Source organism: Rana temporaria, chromosome 2 (assembly GCF_905171775.1).
Source record: "Rana temporaria chromosome 2, aRanTem1.1, whole genome shotgun sequence".
Lineage (NCBI taxonomy): Eukaryota > Metazoa > Chordata > Amphibia > Anura > Ranidae > Rana > Rana temporaria.
The window spans coordinates 413,187,289-413,208,476 of NC_053490.1; the positions used below are offsets into that span (position 1 = coordinate 413,187,289).

Below are 21,188 nucleotides of genomic sequence, written 5' to 3' on the forward strand. Positions count from 1 at the left end.
GGCCATTTTGGATTAGATCACACATTTTGGAATTACATATTTTAAAAGCTGAAACGTTCCAACTTGTCTCGATTTACTTTAAAATAGGCAATGTTAAAACCAATTGAGGGACAAATAAGTGAACTGAACATGTTTTAGGTGCAGCTTTCCCAGAGAAACGAAACTCTGCGTTCCAGACCCAAATCTAGAAGAGACCAGATATTCTAGTATAAAGTCCACAAATATCTGTCACTGTGCTTGTGACCATTTTCTGCAGAACGTTGGTGTATTTTCATCAAACACCAATGGCAAAACTTTTTTTTTCTTTCTTCTAGAATTCTTTTTCTCTGGGATGTGATGACCATCTTCAATTCCGACATCTACTTTGAAAGTAGGTTGGTTTGCACTGGAAGGTAAAATGCATTGTCGTAAAAACACAGAGTAGTATACATTATCAAGCTTATAAAAAAAAAATATTAAAAACAAAAAGTAATTTAAAAATAAATAAAAATAAGCTACTGACATAGTTACATAGTTAGTCAGGTTGAAAAAAGACACACGTCCATCCAGTTCAACCACAAAAAATAAAAATAAATAAATAAAAAACACAGTACAATCCTATACACCCAACTCCATACCCACAGTTGATCCAGAGGAAGGCAAAAAACCCCAGCAGAGCATGATCCAATTTGCTACAGCAGGGGAAAAAATTCCTTCCTGATCCCCCGAGAGGCAATCGGATTTACCCTGGATCAACTTTACCTACAAATCTTAGTACCCAGTTATATTCTGTACATTTAGGAAAGAATCCAGGCCTTTCTTAAAGCAATCTACTGAGCTGGCCAGAACCACCTCTGGAGGGAGTCTGTTCCACATTTTCACAGCTCTTACTGTGAAAAAACCTTTCCGTATTTGGAGGTGAAATCTCTTTTCCTCTAGACGTAAAGAGTGCCCCCTTGTCCTCAGTGTTGACTGTAAAGTGAATAACAACACCAAGTTCACTGTATGGACCTCTTATATATTTGTACATGTTGATCATATCCCCCCTTATTCTCCTCTTCTCAAGAGTGAATACATTTAGTTCTTCTAATCTTTCCTCATAGCTGAGCTCCTCCATGCCTCTTATCAGTTTGGTTGCCCTTCTCTGCACTTTCTCCAGTTCTCCGATATCCTGCATATTCCAGATGAGGTCTTACCAATGATTTGTACAGGGGCAAACTTATATCTCTGTCTCTGAAGTCCATACCTCTCTTAATACAAGAAAGGACTTTGCTCGCTTTGGAAACCACAGCTTGGCATTGCATGCGTTTATTGAGCTTATGATCAACTAAAACCCCCAGATCCTTCTCCACTACAGATCCCCCCAGTTGTACTCCCCCTAGTATGTATGATGCATGCATATTCTTAGCCCCCAAGTGCATAACTTTACATTTATCTACATTAAACCTAAAGTTCCGCCACTGACACCAGTGGCGGAACTACCAGAGTCGCAAAGGTCACACTTGTGACTGGGCCCTGGCGTTCCGCCACTGTGGGGGCCCTGAAGGTTCCGCTTTAGAGACATATTTGAGCACTGTCCAAAAAAAAATGAAGTGCTAGAGTTCATTTGTCCACGAAAAGGACACACAAATGTTGACCATGAATGTTCCAGTTCATATGTATGCAAAGTCAGGAAGGAGATCATTGCAGGTCCCAATAAAGCCAAGATCATGGTCAGATCTCACCACCAGTAGGACATCTGCCCATCCCAAATGCCTTGGATAGTGAGCACAAGCATAGCACATACTGTATAGTTAACACCATTTTCCTTTTCTCTATAAAAAAAAAAAAATGAAACTGTAGACACATTTGGAGAGCTTCCAACATCTTATTAGCACTTCAGGGGGAAATGTATAATGACTCAACTTTTACCTGAACACAGAAGTAGTGTAAACTCTAAAGTTCACTTTAAATAAGCCATTAGACCAACAAGCTAGATTGTGTTTTAGAAACTAGTGCCCTTTGAATACAGGTCTGCATTAAATGCCTATAATTGGTGAGTAAACAAAAGGATGTGATCCATTAATGGTCCACGGAAGACTTGACAGCTGAATAAACATTCTAAGCTAACAGGATACTGTGCAAACAACTGGACATTTGTTTCGAACATTTGGTTGCACCAAACAAAAATAGACTTCGCGTGAACCTTTGAGGCTAGAATATGAAGGCTGAGCTGCTGATCTTTCCATTTACTAGTTTTCTAGATGACACAATGGATTCACTGCCATTGACACTTTTTGACTTGGAATAACTATGCAGATAAGCTTTCCCCATGTCAGAAGAGCCAGAGACAGAGACAGCCAGGCAACTAGTATTTTTAGAAGAAGGTCAGCAATGGCAAGCTTGCCACCAAGTTGAAGTACCCAGCCCCTTTAGTCTTTTTCACAAGGCCTACATCTTATATAAAAGCAGTGTGAACAGCAAGCTTTATAAAAAGCTAGTGCAGAGCTTTTAGCAAGCTCTGTTGAAGCTTTTAAAGTACCATTCACCTCCAATTTGTAAAATGTTGAACACAGATGCTAATGGAGTGTTGATTGCCACTTTAAACAAGCTGCTAGCAGGCTTCGGAACTTTTTCCAGCTTGTTGGAAGGCCGCTTTCCAACTCACGGAGGCAAAAATGGCCTCTCTGCGCTGGATCGCGTATCTGATACGCGATCCAGCAGTTCCGCATAGTTGCAGCACAAGTTCATGAATGGGTGTCGACCAATGATTGATCGCTGATCGACTGTCATCATGGGAAAGGAAATCTGTGCTGTAAACATAGAGCTCCAAATACTGACAGGCGATCTTGCTATTTTTTTATTCCCTGCTAAGCAGGGAAAAAACAAACAAAAAACACACAACAGTAAGATCTCTTAGTAAAAGCACTCTGTTCAAGGCTGTCCCCTGAGACCAGGCTATTCCCCCCCATTGGGTGCTGCCATCTTGCAAAGCATTGCTCTAAAAAGGTCAGCAACTGCAGAAATGCTTTGCAAGACCTTCTATGCATGACATTATTTTGAGCACAATGTAAGGATTATGACCTCCCTGCGTTCTCAAACATAATGGAAACCAAAATCATGTCAGCAACCAGTGAGAAAGGTTGTAGACTGACACACGGGGCGGATACGTTGCAGCGGAGTCCGCCAGCTCAGCGGGAGATCTCCACTGAGCCGGCGGATGACAGGTCTGTCTCTGCTCACTGACTAACAGACTCACCGCTCACAGACTAAAAACGGACAGCCTGTTCGTTTTGTCAGGCATGTTTTTCTATAAAATAGTTTTAAAAGGGATGTTAAACTATGGTAAAAAAAAAAAAAAAAATCTATTCTAGTAAGTATTCCCAACTCAAAAAGTACCTTCTAAGGCCAGATACAGATCACAGGGCCATTAGGTAGAGGATGTGTATGGTTTATTTTTGAAGAATAAGGATATTGTTTAGCGTCACTTTATCATCCATGCAAGGTAAGCAGGTAACAAACAGGGACTTGTTACAATAAGGTTTAGAAGAATAAGCGGAACACAGTACTATAGCTAGAATAGAGCTTACCTTGTGGGTCATTCTGATCTTTTTGATTGTCCATGTTTACATTTTCTGGATCTTCTAGAATTGAAGGGGACACAATTTGTAATGGTGAGTGACTTCAACAGCTCCCCACTATACAGCAAAATCTTCTGGTTAGAGCTTCCATTTAAAGCTGAACTCCAGGAATTTTCGATTGCACTTACATTGTGCAGAGTTGGACCAATGCAAGTGTGCATTACTCATACCTGATGGACCAATGAGGAAGCTGGAAATCACTGCATTTGGCTCTACTACCGCAGCAGCCACCATCACATGGGTCCTCCTGGTGTTCTGTATGAACAGATGCTCATTGCATGATGACCACGGGACTTTTTTTTTTGTTGAATGAATACAAGGCATTCTCTGATTGGATGAGGCAGACATTATGTTAAACACCCCTTTTATCCACCTCGTTCAGAGAACCCCTTGTATTCATTGAAAAAAAAAAAAAAAAAACACAAGGCGGTCTATGAATGATGGCAGTTGCAAACAAAGCAACCCATATGATCATTGTGCAGCGGGGATCCGCTCACATAGAACACCAGCAGAACCTGGAAAATCGCAGCAATTACTATAGTAGCAACAACCGCAACAGTTGAATAATACATGCTTACATTGTGCCAAGCTGGACCAATGTACATATGCAATACAGAGAGGGCCAAATCCACAAATATCGGGCGCAACTTAAATCTTCCGATTTAAGTTACACCGCCGCAAAATTTCTCCCTAAGTGCCCGATCCACAAAGCACTTACCTTGAAATTTGCGGCTGTGTAACTTAAATGTGTCCGGTGCAAGGCGTGCCGAATCTAATGGGGCGAGTCCCATTTAAATTAGGCGCGCTCCCGCGCCGGACGTACTGCGCATGCTCCATCGGGTAACTTACCCGACGTGCATTGCGCTAACTGACGTCGCTCCGACGTCATTTGCTTAGACGTTAATGTAAATGGCGTCCAGCGCCATTCACGAACGTCTTACGCAAACGACGAAGAATTTAAATGTCAACGCGGGAACGACGGCCATACTTAACATGGCTTAAGAGAACTAGGGCTCAGCCCTAGTTTTACGCGGCGTAACTCGACGTAGATTTAGAGCGACGGGCCCGTCGGAACGTTCGTGGATCGCCGTAAGTGTTCATTTGCATATTCTAGGCAGGCCGCAATGGCCTCGCCACCTAGCGGCCGGCCTAGAATTGCATCCTTAAGATCCGACAGTGTAATTCAATTACACATGTCGGATCTTCTGCCTATCTATGGTAAACTGATTCTGTGGATCAGTTCCATAGATAGAAACAGGGATACGACGGCGTATCAGTAGATACGCCGGCGTATCCCTTTTGTGGATTACCCCCAGAATTCCTGCAAGCAAGCTTCAGGCCTCGTTCACACCATGGTGCAGCTTTTCTGCACATGTTCTGCAAGGGCACAAAACAATAAAAAAAAAAATTGTTTTCCAACACTGGTATCACATGCAGATTTTTTCTGCATGGGTAAGAAACTGATAGGATATCAACATTGGTGTGAATAGAGCACATAACTGATGCTCATGAAAACTGATGTGAAACCGATTACGGCTTTCCCATCAGTTTGGTGTGAACGAGCTCTTAACTGGATCTAAAACATTTGGCATAATGTAGTAATTTACTAAATACACAAGGGGGTTTGTTCCATCTGTGTTTCCGTAGAAGACCGTATAATGCTTTGTGCAGCAAACCCTTCATGGATTTTTTCCATAGTAAGCCTATGTATAAAATAGAAGACACTTTGTGGAATACAATTCAGGCACGTACCTGCTTGGCCTTTAAAGCAAAGCTTTTTCTTCTGGTAAGCGATGAAACTGGATACTGCCCCAACAGCAGCCACGCCCAGAGCACTTACAACACCGGCTATCATACTCTGTTTTCCTGAATTAAAAAAACACACCATACACAACAGTCAGACAAAATTGTTCAGGGTAATTCGACTACTAGAGTACACATGGTAAAAATTGCTTGTGCAGTCAGTGGAGCAAGTTTATTAAAGCCTCCCGTCAAACACACTGCAAGGAAAAGAACGGTCGTTATGCCAGAAATAAAGTGTGCTTCTATCTGCCTCGGTCATGACAACACAGTGTATTTTCAGCTCTAAAAGCACCTGGTGTCATCCCCGCCTACTTTTGATGGATTACACAAAGCACAATTCTCTGCGCATTTCCCCCCTCTCCCCCACTGATCTCCATACCTCCACCTTGTGCACAGGCAGAAAGCACAGGAAGTGATCAGCTCACATCATTTCTGACAAAGTAACAGGGATTTTTTTGAATTCCTGACAGGCTGCGGGCGTCCATTTATTGTTTAACCACTTAAGCCCCGGACCAATATGCTGCTAAATGCCCAAAGGCGTTTTTACAATTCGGCACTGCGTCGCTTTAACAGACAATTGCGCGGTCGTGCGATGTGGCTCCCAAACAAAATTAGCGTCCTTTTTTCGCCCACAAATAGAGCTTTCTTTTGGTGGTATTTGATCACCTCTGCGGTTTTTATTTTTTGCGCTATAAACATAAATAGAGCGACAATTTTTAAAAAAATGCAATATTTTTTACTTTTTGCTATAATAAATATCCCTCAAAAACATATATAAAAACATTTTTTTTCCCTCAGTTTAGGCCGATACGTATTCTTCTACATATTTTTGGTAAAAAATAAATAAAAAAAAATCGCAATAGGTGTTTATCGATTGGTTTGCGCAAAATTTATAGCGTTTACAAAATAGGGGATAGTTTTTTTGCATTTTTATTAATATTTTTTTTTTACTACTATTGGCGGCGATCAGCGATTTTTTTCGTGACTGCGACATTATGGCGGACACTTTGGACAATTTTGACACATTTTTGGGACCATTGTTATTTTCACAATAAAAAATGCATTTAAATTGCATTGTTTATTGTGAAAATGACAGTTGCAGTTTGGGAGTTAACCACAGGGGGCGCTGTAGGAGTTAGGGTTCACCTAGTGTGTGTTTACAACTGTAGGGGGGTGTGGCTGTAGGACTGACATCATCGATTGAGTCTCCCTATAAACGGGATCACTCGATCGATACGCCACCACAGTGAAGCACGGGGAAGCCGTGTTTACACACAGTTCTCCCCGTTCTTCAGCTCCGGGGAGCGATCGCGACGGAGCGGCTATAAACGAATAGCCGCGCCGTCATCCCGGATCGCTCCCCGTGGGAATCCGCCCGCAGCGGGGGGGGGGGTCGCGATCGGACCCCCCACCCGCTAGAAGGCAAGGACGTATATATACGCCCTTCTGCCTGTCCGTGCCATTTTGCGGACGTAAATAGTCGTGCAGCAGGCGTTAAGTGGTTAAAAGTCGCGGTCTCCTCCTGGTCCCTTCCCTGATAGGCGTTTCCCAGCAGATACAGTTCCCCCCCATTACGGATGTTCTCTCATCCTCGGACTCAGTTTCCCAGCAGACACTGTGTTCAGCGTTCCGCCAATCACGGATGTCCTCTTGTCCGAGGATGAAAGGACGTCCGTGATTGGCGGAACACTGAACAGAGTGTCTGCTGGGAAACTGAGTCCGAGCATGAGAGAACGTCCATGATAGGCGTTTCCCAGCAGACACAGTTCCGCCTATCACGGAAGGGACCAGGAGGAGACCGCGACTTTTAAACAATGGACGCTCGTAGCCGGTCAAGAATTTTAGGTACACTGGCTCGAGAACGAGCCGAGGGGGGTATTTTCAGCCTTAACAAAAAAAAAAAAAAAAAAAGGCTGAAAAACTCGGCTTATACCCAAGTATATACAGTAATCCGTGACCCGCCGGTTACCAGGAGCGCACAAAGCTCACGCTCTCTGCACAGTATGGTTGGTGCCAATGCACGCAAATATGCAGCCTCTCATCGCCAAGGCCCGGCCACTGAGAGGTCGCATATTTGCGTGCGCTCAGCACCAAGAGCTTAAAGTGGAGTTCCAGGCAAAAATGTAACTCCTGTAACAGAAGCACTCCCCACCACCCTCGTTTTTTTGTTTGGTTTTTTCATACCTTTTTGGATATTTTCTTTAGGACTTCCATCCTATGGCGCCGCAGTGACATAGGTCACTTCCGCAAAGCTTCACTTCCTGTTTCTCTTAGTAAGGATGCCGTCGCCTGGAGCTGATGGACGGGTCGGCTTTGGGTGTCAACATCGCGGGCTCCCTGGACAGGCAAGTATTCTAATATTAAAAGTCAGCATCTACAGTATTTGTAACTGCTGACTCTTTTTTTCACACAGACTGGAACTCCGCTTTAAAGAAGAGCTTCAGTCTCCCACCCCCAAAAAAAAAAAATGTAAAAAGTCAGCAGCTAAAAAATGTTGTAGCTGCTGACTTTTACTATAAAAACCTGTCCAGGGACCCAGTGCTCTTCTCACCTGAGTGGATTATTTAATGGACTTCAGGTGCCTAGCATCAGCATCTTAAATAAGAGAAACCGGCTGAGAAGCCTTGCAGTTGGCTTTGTACTGCACAAGTGCGAGCTGCACTGTACTTTGTGAATGGTCCCGCAGTCTTCTGGGACTCATGAGATGTTCCAGAAGGCTGTGGGCCAAGAAAAGTGAATTTCCGTTCAGATCACCTCAGGGATCTGCCCCAAAAAAGTGCCAAATGTTAACAAGGGAGGAGGCAAAACAAAAGGAACTTCCCCTTTTGGGAAATGCAATTTCAATAGATTTTCTAACCATTTGCTGTAGTTATAATTAGTCATTCTATATAATTTGCGGGATAATTTTCAATCAATAAAACTGACTGAATTTAAAGTTTAGGCACAGGTAGGTTTTATACTGGCAAAGTGCTACTTTAGAGATGCAGGAGGAAATGATGAAACAAGCTGCAATCTTACAGAAACATTTTCCCGCCTCTTTTTTGTACCACTATGCTGTGCAGCAAATTTGATCAATATCCTCAATTGTATGTTGGCAGGGCAGGTTTTGCACTAATACACAGCAATATTGCTACTGTGTGAACATTTGATCCTGCTCCAACGATATTGAATCAGTAAGAGTGGGATATCTAGGGGTAAACAAACCATTCTGTGATATGTAGAAGTTAGGCTTAAGAACAAATCAGACAATATTCGGTCAAGTCTGAAATACCGTATCTATCGGCGTATACCGCGCACTTTTTTGCCCTGAAAATCAGGGCAAAATTGTGGGTGCGTGGTATACGCAAATACCCGCTTTCCCGCGCCGAGTTTGAATACTGCAGGACAGGACATCAGCGCGAGAGTTGCCGAGCCTGCTCGACAATACACGAGTGTACTGCGCTCTGTAGATGTTGGCGCAGTATTTAAACCCCGCGCGGGAAACGAGCGGGGAGGACGCCGCAGAAGGACACCGGACCCGACGAAGAGGACACCCGAAGCCGCAGACGGACGCCGGACCTGACGAGGCCGCAGCGCAAGACACCAAAACTGTAAGTACAAAAAAACTTTTTTACACAGGAATTCGGGGCAACTTTAGGGATGCGTGCTATACGCGGGAGCGCGCTATACCCCAATAAATACGGTAACTATTCCTTGTTGGTGGTTGCATATATGGCAGCACCCTAAAATACCAACACCACCCCTCACTCGAGAACGCCACCCTCCCTTTCCCAAAATGCCAAGGTTCATCAGCCTGAATTTTTTTTTTTTTTTTTTAACGATGGGTAAATGTATCATTTTTATTTGCATGTAAACATAGGATAGAATGGAAAAACCAGCACCTTCTCCTTGATCCGCTTCTTGTCCACCTGCCAAATACAAAAATAAATAGTTAGCTAGATGCCGTTGATTGGTCGGTTCTGATTCTCAATTTTGATGCATACAGCAAAGCAGACCGCAAACATGCAAAAAGAAGCATGCATGTTACATAACAGGTTTGTGTGATGAACAAAAAGGTAACAGACCCACATCCAAGGAGAAAAGTAAGACAGCGAAGACCAGTCACCAAAAAAACTTAAACATGATTGTTTTTTTTTTTTCAATTACAATGGAGGAAAGACAAAAAAGATAATAAAAAAAAAGGGGGGGGGGGGGGGGTACAACCCCCCATGAGTTTTTGAGAAAAAAGGTCCAAAACATACCAGATGATGGCTGCATCGCACGGCCTAGCAAAATTTACAAGCAAGAAATAAGATATGTAGGATCAGTGGGATCCAATGACACCCCCATACATGTAAAATCTACACAACTCTGACTTATACCAGACATAAAAAAAGCATTCGATATTCCTCTAAATATGTTAGAATGGTGCAGATTTTGAATGCACATTTCTATTTCCCACTGACAAAAAGCAGAAGATTGAACTAGCATTTTGCACCGTCAGGATTGACTTATCCAAAGCAACTAAGCATTAGACTGTCAAAGCAGATAAAAGAAAAAAGGCAGGCGCAATTATAATTGCAAGCAGAGCTTTTAGATCCTTGATGCAATTCATTTTTGTAATGCACAGCATTAAGCTTCAGGTGGGCAAGTGGTGCTTGTGATGCACTTTACATACAGTACACACAGATCTAGTAGTCAAAGGGTCAGTCCACCCAAAAGAGATGCTTTCATTATGGAGAGGGCCTGCTGGTTGCAGTCAGCCCCTGTCGCCTTACGCTAGGTCTAGACTAAATTGAAGCGCTGCCAGTACAGAAAGGACTGGACGAATTTTGACCTGTGTGCAGACCTCCCCATTTGACAGAAGTTGACTTCTATTGAACAGACATTCTGAAAAACATTTGTCGGTCAGCCCTGCAGCCACGAATCAGTGAATTCTGACAGCAGTGGGAGAATACAATGTTCCAGAGCAGGGTGGGGTTCCTCCACTTTCCTCGCTGTGGATGGAGAAACCCCCCTTCAGCCTAATCTAATGGCTGAAAAAAAAAAAAAGGGGGGGCCCCCCTCATCTATGCCCTGCTCCAAACACTCATTTATGGCTAAACCAACTAATCAGAGCTAGGGTTGTCCCGATACCACTTTTTTAGGACTGAGTACAAGTACCAATACTTTTTTTCAAGTACTCGCCAATACCGAATACCGATACTTTTTTTTAAATGTGTCCCCAAATGCAGCCATGTCCCCCACAGATGCAGCCATGTCCCCCCCATATATGCAGCCATGTCCCCCCCATATATGCAGCCATGTCCCCCTTACCTACATGCTGCCGTGCCGCGCCACCGCTTGGTTAATACGGGCGGGGAACATTACAGCTTTCATTTGAATAGCTGTAGTCTTTCGCGCCGCGCTGCGTATAGACACTCCCCCTTGCTCGGGATTGGACAGTTCACCCGAGCAAGGGGGAGTGTCTATACGCGGCACGGCGGGAAACACTACAGCTATTCAAATGAAAGCTGTAATGTTCCCCGCCCGTATTACCCAAGCAGCGGCGGCAGCGGGGATGCGGCAGGGAGTATTCTATTTAGGCATCGGGGGTATTTGCGGGAGTACGAGTACTCCCGCAAATACTCTGAATCGGTCCCGATACCGATACTAGTATCGGTATCGGGACAACCCTAATCAGAGCCATTGTTGAACATTCTATACCAAAATGGAATAGAATAGAGTTTCACCCATAATCTCCCTGATTCCATTGAGGCGGTAACAACCTCTTCTGGAAGGGCTTTTAAAAAAATAATAATAATAATAATAATAATAAAAAAAAAATTAGGGTTGTTCACATGACTTTTGGCCATGTATTGTATGTCTTAAACACTTCAAATGTCTGGCTACATGTGTCTGCCAGCAATTATTTTCTATTTTACAGAAGAGTTCAAACCGGATTCAGATTCAAAAGTTCTTGTTTTCACAAGCAGACAGAGAAAACACTCTTAAGGCCCGTACACACGATCGGATATTCCGGCAACAATTGTGTGATGGAAGGGTTTTGTCGGATAATCCTACCGTCTGTATGCGCCATCGGACAATTGTTGTTGGAATTTCCGACAACAAATGTTGGATGGTCATGCTCTGAAATTGTCCGACAACAAATGCGTGCCATCAGATCATCCGATTGTGTGTACACAAGTCCATCGGACTAAAATCCAAAGTTCAAACGCATGCTCTGAACCAATGCCAAACAGAAAACAACATTAGCAGAAGTTGCCCAAAGGGTGGCGCTAAAAAGCAGAAAAAAAAACACGTAGTTTCGTGAATGTTGGCTGAAAAAGTTCTGCCGTCTGTATGCAGAACAAATTCACGCCCTTCGGACAAAAAGCCACGGATTTGTCTGATGTAAATCTGATCGTGTGTGAGGTTTAATTTAAGTGCACCGATCTCATCAAGCATGTATCCAACTCATTTTCGTAAGGATGAACTCTTTATCGTCTGTATGTTAATAAGGTATAGTGCAATCATGTAGTAAATATCAGGGAGTTAGTTCAAGCCGTGTTGTACTGCAAAATTCAAATCACACAAAAGCATATGCGCTGGTAGCAATAAAAGATTTTTAAAAGGTCAGTCCGCAAAAAGTATAATTTCAGTGCAGTCTAACTGAGCAATGACATTGGTCTGCGGCTCTATTTTAACCCATCTTGCCGTTTAAGGGATTCCTTTCCACATTGGGATCTCTACACTAATACATATTGCATTATAAAAACAAATTAGGAATTGAAAAAGGTGACAGGGACTATGTCCAGATCTTAGCATTCACGTTCTGAGGTTTCACCACATGGGTGGTTCAATTATTCATCCACCAAAAAAATTAATAAATAAAAAAAAAATATATATATATATATATATATTTTTATACTGGACTGACCATTTAAATCATAGGAATATCAAATCAATGCTGTATGTACCCATGGAAGTATAAAGAAAATAATTCACTTACCACTTGGTTTTCCATCATGTCCTGAATGAAAAAAAAAAAAAAAAAAAAAGTAATTTGACGCAACACATTTCTACTTAACTTCTTATATACTGCTATACCAACAAGCATACAGAATACATTTAATCTGAAATACCTAAATATGCACAAGATAAATTTGAGAACAAATGCAGCAAAATGTGATTGTTGGTTACCAAGTCGCTATTCAGTCAACTTGATTGACAGCAGCAATATCAAATGTATCAGTGGTGCCGTGTGCGCAAATTGAGAAAAACCATAGCTACCACACAAAAGCCCTGTACACACGATGGACTGTTTTCAATCGGACAAACCTATCGTGTGTGGGCCCCATCGGTTTGTTTTCCCATCGGTGCAAAAATAGAATATATTTTAAAATTTTCCTATGGATAAAAAACCGATAGAAAAAAAATATCGTCTGTGTGGAAGTCCATCGGTCAAAAATCCACGCATGCTCAGAATCAAGCCGACACATGCTCAGAAGCATTGAACTGCATTTTTCTCAGTACGTCGTAGTGTTTTACGTCACCGCGAGTGTGAACGGTTCACACAGGTCCGGGGAGACCACGGTCTGTGTTGCAAAAAGGGTCCCATGGTTCGGTTTAGGCGCAGATTCAGGCAAATGGACCTGAATCAGACCTGAACCGGTGAACAGGGACGCACCAGACCCTATGCTGTGAACCACAGCCGCACATATGTAAACACGGCTGCAGCGATAATCTATTTAATCTGGCGGCACCTTGAGGGAAAACAGGCTCCTACTGTTAGGCCTCGTACACACGGACCGACTGTCCACTGAAATCGGTCCGCCGGACCGTTTTCAGCGGACATGTCCGCCCGGAGATTTATGTCTAATGGTTGTACACACCATCAGACAGAAATCCGCGCGTACACAATACGCGGTGACGTGGCCGCGGCGACTTGCGCGGCCCTGAAAGGTCAATGCTTCCACGCATGCGTCAAATCACTTCGAGTGAGTCTGTACAGACGACCGAACATGTCCGACAGACAGGCTTCCAGCGGACATGTTTCTTAGCATGCTAAGAAACATTTGTCCGCTGGAAAACGGTCGGCTGGACAAATGTCCGCTGGAAACCTGTCCGGTCGGCCGTACACACGACCGAACATGTCTGCTGAAACTGGTCCGCGGACCAGTTTCAGCAGACATCTTCGGTCGTGTGTACGGGGCCTTAGAATACAATGGGGGAAGATCCCTGCATCCACATGGTTTTTGTAGAGGCAGGGATTGTTTATGTTTTTTATTCAACCCAGTGGATGAAAAAATAAAAATAAAAAATAAAACTGTACATCCAGCTTAAGTAGTTTTTCTTTGCTCTGTGAAACCTGATGGATGGTACATCATGTATGCGGCATAAACATGGTATCACTTGTTCTCAGTGGGAGGTTAGCCATATGCATGAAATAAAGAGCCATCCAATTATTTGAAACACTATCGGGGCCAATCATTATTTGCCATAACAAACCTCTTCAAGTAATAACACAGTCCTGATATGATTTCAGTTAATAGGAAGACAGGCAGGAAGACAGGCAGGGGTTGGGATGGGCTTAATAAGATTTATATTTTCTCCACAAGTTACATGAAAACATTGTTAATAGTTTGAAGTGTATGCAAAGTCATAACTAGTATAAAGTATTGAAGGCTTAAAGCGGAGTTCCACCCAAAAATTGAACTTCTGCTTTAAGTACTCATGACCCCCTGACATGCCAATGGCATGACATTTTTTCTGGGGGGGTGTATGTGGGTACCTTGTTTTTCCCACTTCGGCTCATGGCGCCAGACAGAAGTTCACCTCTCCCTCCCTACAAATCTTCTGGGACACGTCACAGGTCCCAAAAGATTGCCCGGCCATTCATAACCTGCAGTGCGGGACCGGCTGTGAAGCCGCAATGTCGGCGCCGCGGAGAGAAGCGAGGCTTCGGGTGGCCACATCGCTGGACAGGCGAGTGTCTGTTTATTAAAATTCAGCAGCTACAGTTTTTGTAGCTGCTCATTTTTAAATGGGTGGAACTCCACTTTAAACCTCGGTCATGTATTTTTGTTATTGTCAGATACAGAACAGAAATTTCTGAAAATTAGGGGAGAGTTGTCCCTTGAAGATTTACATTACCCACAAGTACAGTGGGTTAAATCTCCCCAGTGAGGTATCAGTTAGATAGATAGATAGATACACATATTATATATATATATATATATATATATATATATATATATATATATATATATATATATATATATATATATATATATATATATATATATATATATATATATATATTTTTTTTTTTTTATTATAATAATAATAAAAAAATAAACTTGGGGAGAGGGTCTAACCCTTCCTCAGTCAGTCAATCCAAAACAAAAAAAAGGGTTTTGCCTAGAGAAATACTTTAAATGGTGAACCTCTAATAATTTCTTTATATTCATAGAATATGGCAAGTGACGTATTCAGTAGGAAGGAATATGCCATTGTCTGTATTAGTCTGCAAATCTAGAAAACAAGTAGGCAAAGAGGAGCACATCTCTCGCCAGCCTCTCAATTTGCTCATAGCCTGTATTGATCATTAGTGTAAAGTGCTGTAGGGATATATAGTCAGAGTCCCAAGCTCAAAACAGGCTTGTCTGCTAACAGGGAATCCCAGCTCTAAAAATTGACAAGGAAACAGAAAATGTAAGGAAGTGGGCATTTAAATGGAGATTCCCTGAGGATATATCATACATAAATTCGTAAAAACAAACGTTTGAGATATACATTAAAGATACATATCCAAATACGTAAAGAGGGGCAACAAAGTCTATAGGGAACCCTTTGGCCTCGTACACACGATCAGTCCATCCGATGAGAACGGACCGGTGGACCGTTTTCATCGGTTAACCGATGAAGCTGACTGATGGTCTGTCGTGCCTACACACCGTCGGTTAAAAAAAAAACGATTGTGTCAGAACGCGTGACGTAAAACACAACAACGTGCTGAAAAAACAAAGTTCAATGCTTCCAAGCATGCTTCGACTTGATCCTGAGCATGCATGGATTTTTAACCGATGGTTGTGCCTACCAACGATCGGTTTTGACCTATCGGTTAGGAATCCATCGGTTAAATTTAAAGCAAGTTGGCTTTTTTTTAACCGATGGTTAAATAACCTATGGGGCCCACACACGATCGGTTTTGACCGATGAAAACGGTCCATCAGACCGTTGTCCTCTGTTAACCTATCGTGTGTACGAGGTCTTTGTATGTTCCCTTTATGTATTTGGATATGTATATTCTATGTATATCTCAAACTTTTGTATTTAGGAATGTATGTGTATGCTATATAATCAGGGAATCCCCATTTAAATGCCCACTTCCTTACATTCTCTATTGTATCCGTGTATTAATCATCTCCATAACAATGTATGCAATCCCCTGAATTTCGTAATGGGCGGGGAAGAAAAAAAAATCCAGTGCTTGCAGTCTTTTTTGCAATCTGATCACCAACATGTGGCAAGTTGTGGTTCTTAAAAAAAAAAAAAAAAAAATAATGTTTAGAGGGCATTGTTACCAAGCAACATATTAAAAACAGGAAAAGCATGTAAAGCATCTGGTATGTCTACAAAAAAAACTTGTCACAGCAGAGGAAATCACGATGACAAAACTAAGCTGTGGGGGTTCAGTACATTCATAACAGGAAGACGCTGAATCATATATTTTGTTGCCTAGGTACGAAAGGTTATTGACCTTCAGGGGATTGTGCCTGGTGTACTTGTACATGGCTGCCCTGGGGCAGATTTCTTGGGGAATTCGTTGTGAAAAACTGATAAGATCTGCCTTGCTGTGGGACAGAAATCATAACAGCAGCCATGAGACAGAATAGAAGACTATCTACTACAAGAGTTCAGTGCTTCCTGCTGCTCTAAAATAGTAGAAAACCTTCCTCCGTATACCTCCCAATTGTGCGTCTGTTTGGAGTGATCTGTGCAAATGTGTCTCCTATTGCGGTCTGGGATTCCAGGCACTGTCTGCCAATTTACCTGGTCGATGTCCTCATACAAGCCACATACAAGTTCTAAAGGGCCGGTTCACACCAGATGCAGCCCACGTTTTTAATCTGCATCAAAAATGAATGCACAATGTTTTCTATGTATTCCATTGGCTTTAATTAACCACTTCCATACAGGGCACTTATACACCTTCCCGCCCAGACCCCAATTTTAAGCTTTCAGCGCTGTTGCACTTTGAATGACAATTGCGCGGTCATGCTACACTGTACCCAAACTAAATTTTTATCATTTTGTGACCGAAAATTTTGAAAAAAAATAGTTTTTTTTGTTCGTTATAAAACATTGTAAATAAGTATGTTTTCGCCTTCACTGATGGGCACTGATGGTACTGCACTGACAGGCACTAATATGCGGCAATGATGGGCGGCACGGATGGGCACTGATAGGCGGCATGGATGGGCTTGGATAGGCGGCATGGATGGGCACTGACAGGTGGCACAGATGAGCACAGATAGGTGGCACAGATGAGCACGGATGAGCACAGATAGGCGGCACGGATGAGCACAGATAGGCGGCACGGATGAGCACAGATAGGCGGCACGGATGAGCACAGATAGGCGGCACGGATGAGCACAGATAGGCGGCACGGATGAGCACAGATAGGCGGCACGGATGAGCACAGATAGGCGGCACGGATGAGCACAGATAGGCGGCACGGATGAGCACAGATAGGCGGCACGGATGGGCACTGATAGGCGGCACGGATGGGCACTGATAGGCGGCACGGATGGGCACTGATAGGCGGCACGGATGGGCACTGATAGGCGGCATGGATGGGCATAGATGGGCACTGTGTGTTGTACTAATGGATGCCAATCAGTGCCTGCCAATCAGTGATGCCCATTGTGGGCACTGATTGGCATCCATTTTTTGTGTCCTTCTCATCCCTGGTGGTCTAGGGTGGCATACCTTTTTTATTTTTTTTTCATCCCTGGTGGTCTAGTGGGCATCCCTGGTGGTCCAGTGGGCATCCCTGGTGGTCTAGTGGGCATCCTCGGGGGGGCTGTGCTGATAATCGATCAGCACAAACCCCCCCTGTCACAGGAGCAGCCGATCGGCTCTCCTCTACTCGCGTCTGACAGACGCGAGTGAGGAAAAGCCGATTACCGGCTTTTCCCGTTTACATCGTGATCAGCCGTGATTGGACACGGCTGATCACGTGGTAAAGAGTCTCCGTGAGAGACTCTTTACCTTGATCGGTGTTGCGGGGTGTCAGACTGACACCCTGCAACAACGATCGCGCGATGCGTGCCCCCGGGGGCGCGCAGCGGCTCAAAATCCTGAGGACGTCATATGACGTCCAGTCAGGATTCTACAACCACTTTGCCGACGTCAATATGTCATTGGCGGGCGGCAAGTGGTTAACGCCAGTGCAGTGTGTTCCAGTGCAGTCAACAAAAGTAAGAACATGCTGCACTTTTTCTGTATGGAATCTGGATTGTGGCAAAACATAAATGCACCGGAGCACATCAAAAAAGCGTACAGGCGGTCCCCAGGTTACAAACAAGACCGGGACTGGCTCTAGTAAAAAAAAAAAAAAAGAAAAAGAAGAAGAAGAGGAGGCAAGACCTGGTTCACACCAAAAACACAGACACAAACACAGTCTGTTGAGACACACTACAGCCCATTTAACATGGTTTTCTATGGAACACGTTCACATCTATGCTTTTTTCAGCCGCTGCGTTTTTGGAAAGGATTCACCTGTTCGGTGAGTGACAGGCACAGTCGGGAGATCTGGGAGAGGCATGCCAGGAGTGGCTGTAGATCCAGAGGGAGAGACTGATGTTACCGGCAGTGAAGTTGGGCTGCTGCAGCCAGGAGGGCTGGCAAAGTCCGCAAAGGACTAACTGGGACCAGTAGTCCACCTAGATACAGCTAGCACAAAAGGACACTTTCTATTGCTATTGGTTGCTACACCAAAGGGGCCCGCGGTCCCCTGCCAGCAAATGGCGCATCAACAAAGTTAAGCCTAATTCAGAGTTGGGCCTAACCATGTGCTAGCTGCGATAGGAAGCAAGTATTGCACAGCACAGGAAGTAACAGTTCATCAAGAGGTGTTGTGCTGGAGGAGTCTGGGGCTTTAGAGAATGTCTACATTTTCTTCGATTAAATACTATATTGATTTGGGTATCCCATATTCCCTTTACCCATCCAAGTTTAAGTCCTCAAAACAACAAAAACAAAGCTGGTGGACTGTTCATTGTCTGGAGAGTGAGACTGGAAGTGAAGAACAGGCTGGGCAGGGTGACATGTGGAACTACTACACTCAGTGGCCTCACGGGGGTACCGCTACAAATGCAAACTGCCTCAAAAACGCACGAAAAACATGCAAAAAAATGCAAAATGCACCCCAAAAAAAATGATCAAAAGAAAAACTGAATAGGTGTGAAATTAGGCCTTAGATATAATAGCAATTATGAGAGTCTAATCACACAGGTGTCCCTTTTAATTCAAATGAATTTTCCCAATATAGGTTTGCAAACTTGTAACTAAATTTCCAACAGACAAATAAATGTAAACATGTATATAAATATATTTTATTTTAATGATATCACCAGAAGGTATTATGAGCATAGGTGATGGTGCATTACTAATGGGTGGTTGGTTGTTCAGAGAACTAAAAATATTGCTACTTGTGTGGATTATGCACGATTCTATGATCTGTGTGCCAGTAACAATAATTCTGCTGGCAGCACATCCTTGAAGTTTTCATTTTTATAAACTGCTACTTGTATGATAACTACTATGATGTGGTTTTGCCCACTGTAATATTCTATAGTGTAATTACTGCAATGAATAGGACTTTCTATTTCTATCAGCAGTCCAAAGCAGGTATCCTTTTCCTGCCTCACACAATAAGCAGAAATGACTGCGGGTAAAGTGGACCTTCATCCTAAAAGAACATTAGTTTTGCCCTGTCTCCATCCCCCCACCCCCTCATTTTTGGATACTCTTTTTTTTTTTCCAGGCAAGAATGACATGCGTGTCCCCCCACTCTGTGCATTTTGCGCATGCACAGATGTGCCGCCAGGCTTCGAGATCCAACATAACCCTGCGGCACATGTACGGGAAGCTACGTATGTGCACATGTGACTTATGGACGTTCCGAACCTTTGGTGTATTTGCACATGCAAGGAAAATCCCAAGCATTTGCACAGATGTGTCGAAGAGCTTTGCCATTAACAGAAGGTCGGCAGAGCCCTTCGGAACATCTGCACGTGCATCATAAAGAAAAAAAAAAAAAAGATAGGGATGATATTCCTCTTTAAAGCCATCATTTATGATTTTCCACGTGTCAGTATGTGCCAAAACAGACAACAGTGGTCAGCTGGCATGAATATAGTGCAGCAGCCAATAATTACTATATTAGATCAAGCAAAAAAAAATAAAAAAAGTGCATCTAAAATCAGAAATTGAATATATTACAGCTTAAGAGTCCTTCGATCAGTGGTCATCAACCCTGTCCTCAAGACCCACTAACAGGCCAGGTTTGCAAGATACCTTAAACACATCACAGGTGATATCATTTTCTGCTCAGTGATTGCAGTATTCTAGTCTGCATCTCCCCAAGGTAATGCATACAATCTGGCCTGTTAGTGGGCCCTGAGAACAGGGGTGATGACCACTGCCTTAGATGACATGGCTAAATTAGTTTTCTGTGTTCTGGCGTTTTTTTTTAATATATTTTCCCCTGGTAATCCTGAAAACAGCAGGCCTCTTTTTCTCGGTTGGCTATGCTCACTCCTCCACTTTATCCACAAACAAAATAGTTGTCAACCAAGCTTGATGCCAAACAGGTCTGCCTCTCCATCTCCATTACATGGAGGATGAAGGATCAGCAGTTTACAGATGGAAGTTTGCACCTTCATGGTCATCTCACAGAAAGTGACAATGCATTTGTAGCAAGATCCACTGGTGTTTTCTGTACTTGCCAAAAATGTTCTTAGCCTGAATAGATGGAACCAATTCAGCAAATCACATCTAGGGACTGGTAAGCTGCAATACATTTACACTTTTTGTTTAGTTTAGATGTCCTTCAAAAAAAACTCTTTTAAACAAATTTAGTTTAAAAATCTATTCCATAGACTTAACAATTTTTACCTGAAAAGTAGAAGTAAAAAAAATGGAAAAACCCAACAATAAACCTACTAAATCTTAGCCAAAATCTAAGCTTAATTAGGTAGATTTAGCCCTGGTTCACACTGGGCTGCGGGAGTGAAGCCGTGCGAGTTCAGCTGAACTCGCACGATTTCACTCCCGCCGGCAGTCCCGATTTCGGCCGCGATTTAAGAGACATCTGTGCAGGTTTCTGCACAGATGTCTATGTAAATCGCGGCCTGAAATCGCAAAAAGTAGTACAAGAACTACTTTTTGAAATCGGTGCAGCGCCGCAGATGCGGCGTCGCACCGATTAGGACGGCGCCATTGCCGACAATTGGCGGCATTTGAGATGCGATTTCACATGTGAAATCGCATCTCAAATCGAATGAAATCGCACCCAGTGTGAACCTGGGCTCAGAAAGATTTAGGCCTAACTCTGAATCTACGCCGGCGTTTAAGTGTATTCTCTAACAGAGATACACTTAAACATATCTAAGATATGCTTGCGCCGTCCTATCTTAGATTGCAATGTTTTGGCTGACCGCTAGGTGGCGCTTCCATTGCGGCCGGCGTAGATCATGTAAATGAGCTTTTACGACGATTCCCGAACGCGAGCCCGCCGCAGTCGATTAACGTTGT

The 21,188-nt window shown here is 43.3% G+C and overlaps 1 protein-coding gene across 3 annotated transcripts in view; it reads right to left on the reverse strand.

Moving 5' to 3' along the window:
* Positions 1-304: 304 nt before the first annotated feature.
* Positions 305-21,188, reverse strand: part of LOC120927474 (CD99 antigen-like) — a 73,919-nt gene continuing 53,035 nt past the window's right edge. For 2 of the 3 annotated variants that reach the window (XM_040338177.1, XM_040338175.1), the window contains 6 exons: positions 12,373-12,393; positions 9,644-9,667; positions 9,284-9,310; positions 5,352-5,465; positions 3,549-3,602; positions 305-385 (listed from right to left, as the gene is read on the reverse strand). In XM_040338177.1, coding sequence (XP_040194111.1) covers positions 360-385; positions 3,549-3,602; positions 5,352-5,465; positions 9,284-9,310; positions 9,644-9,667; positions 12,373-12,393 — 266 coding nt within the window. In that variant the 3' untranslated portion in view covers positions 305-359. The remainder of the gene's footprint in view (positions 386-3,548; positions 3,603-5,351; positions 5,466-9,283; positions 9,311-9,643; positions 9,668-12,372; positions 12,394-21,188) is intronic. The other variant, XM_040338176.1, reaches the window with a different exon arrangement.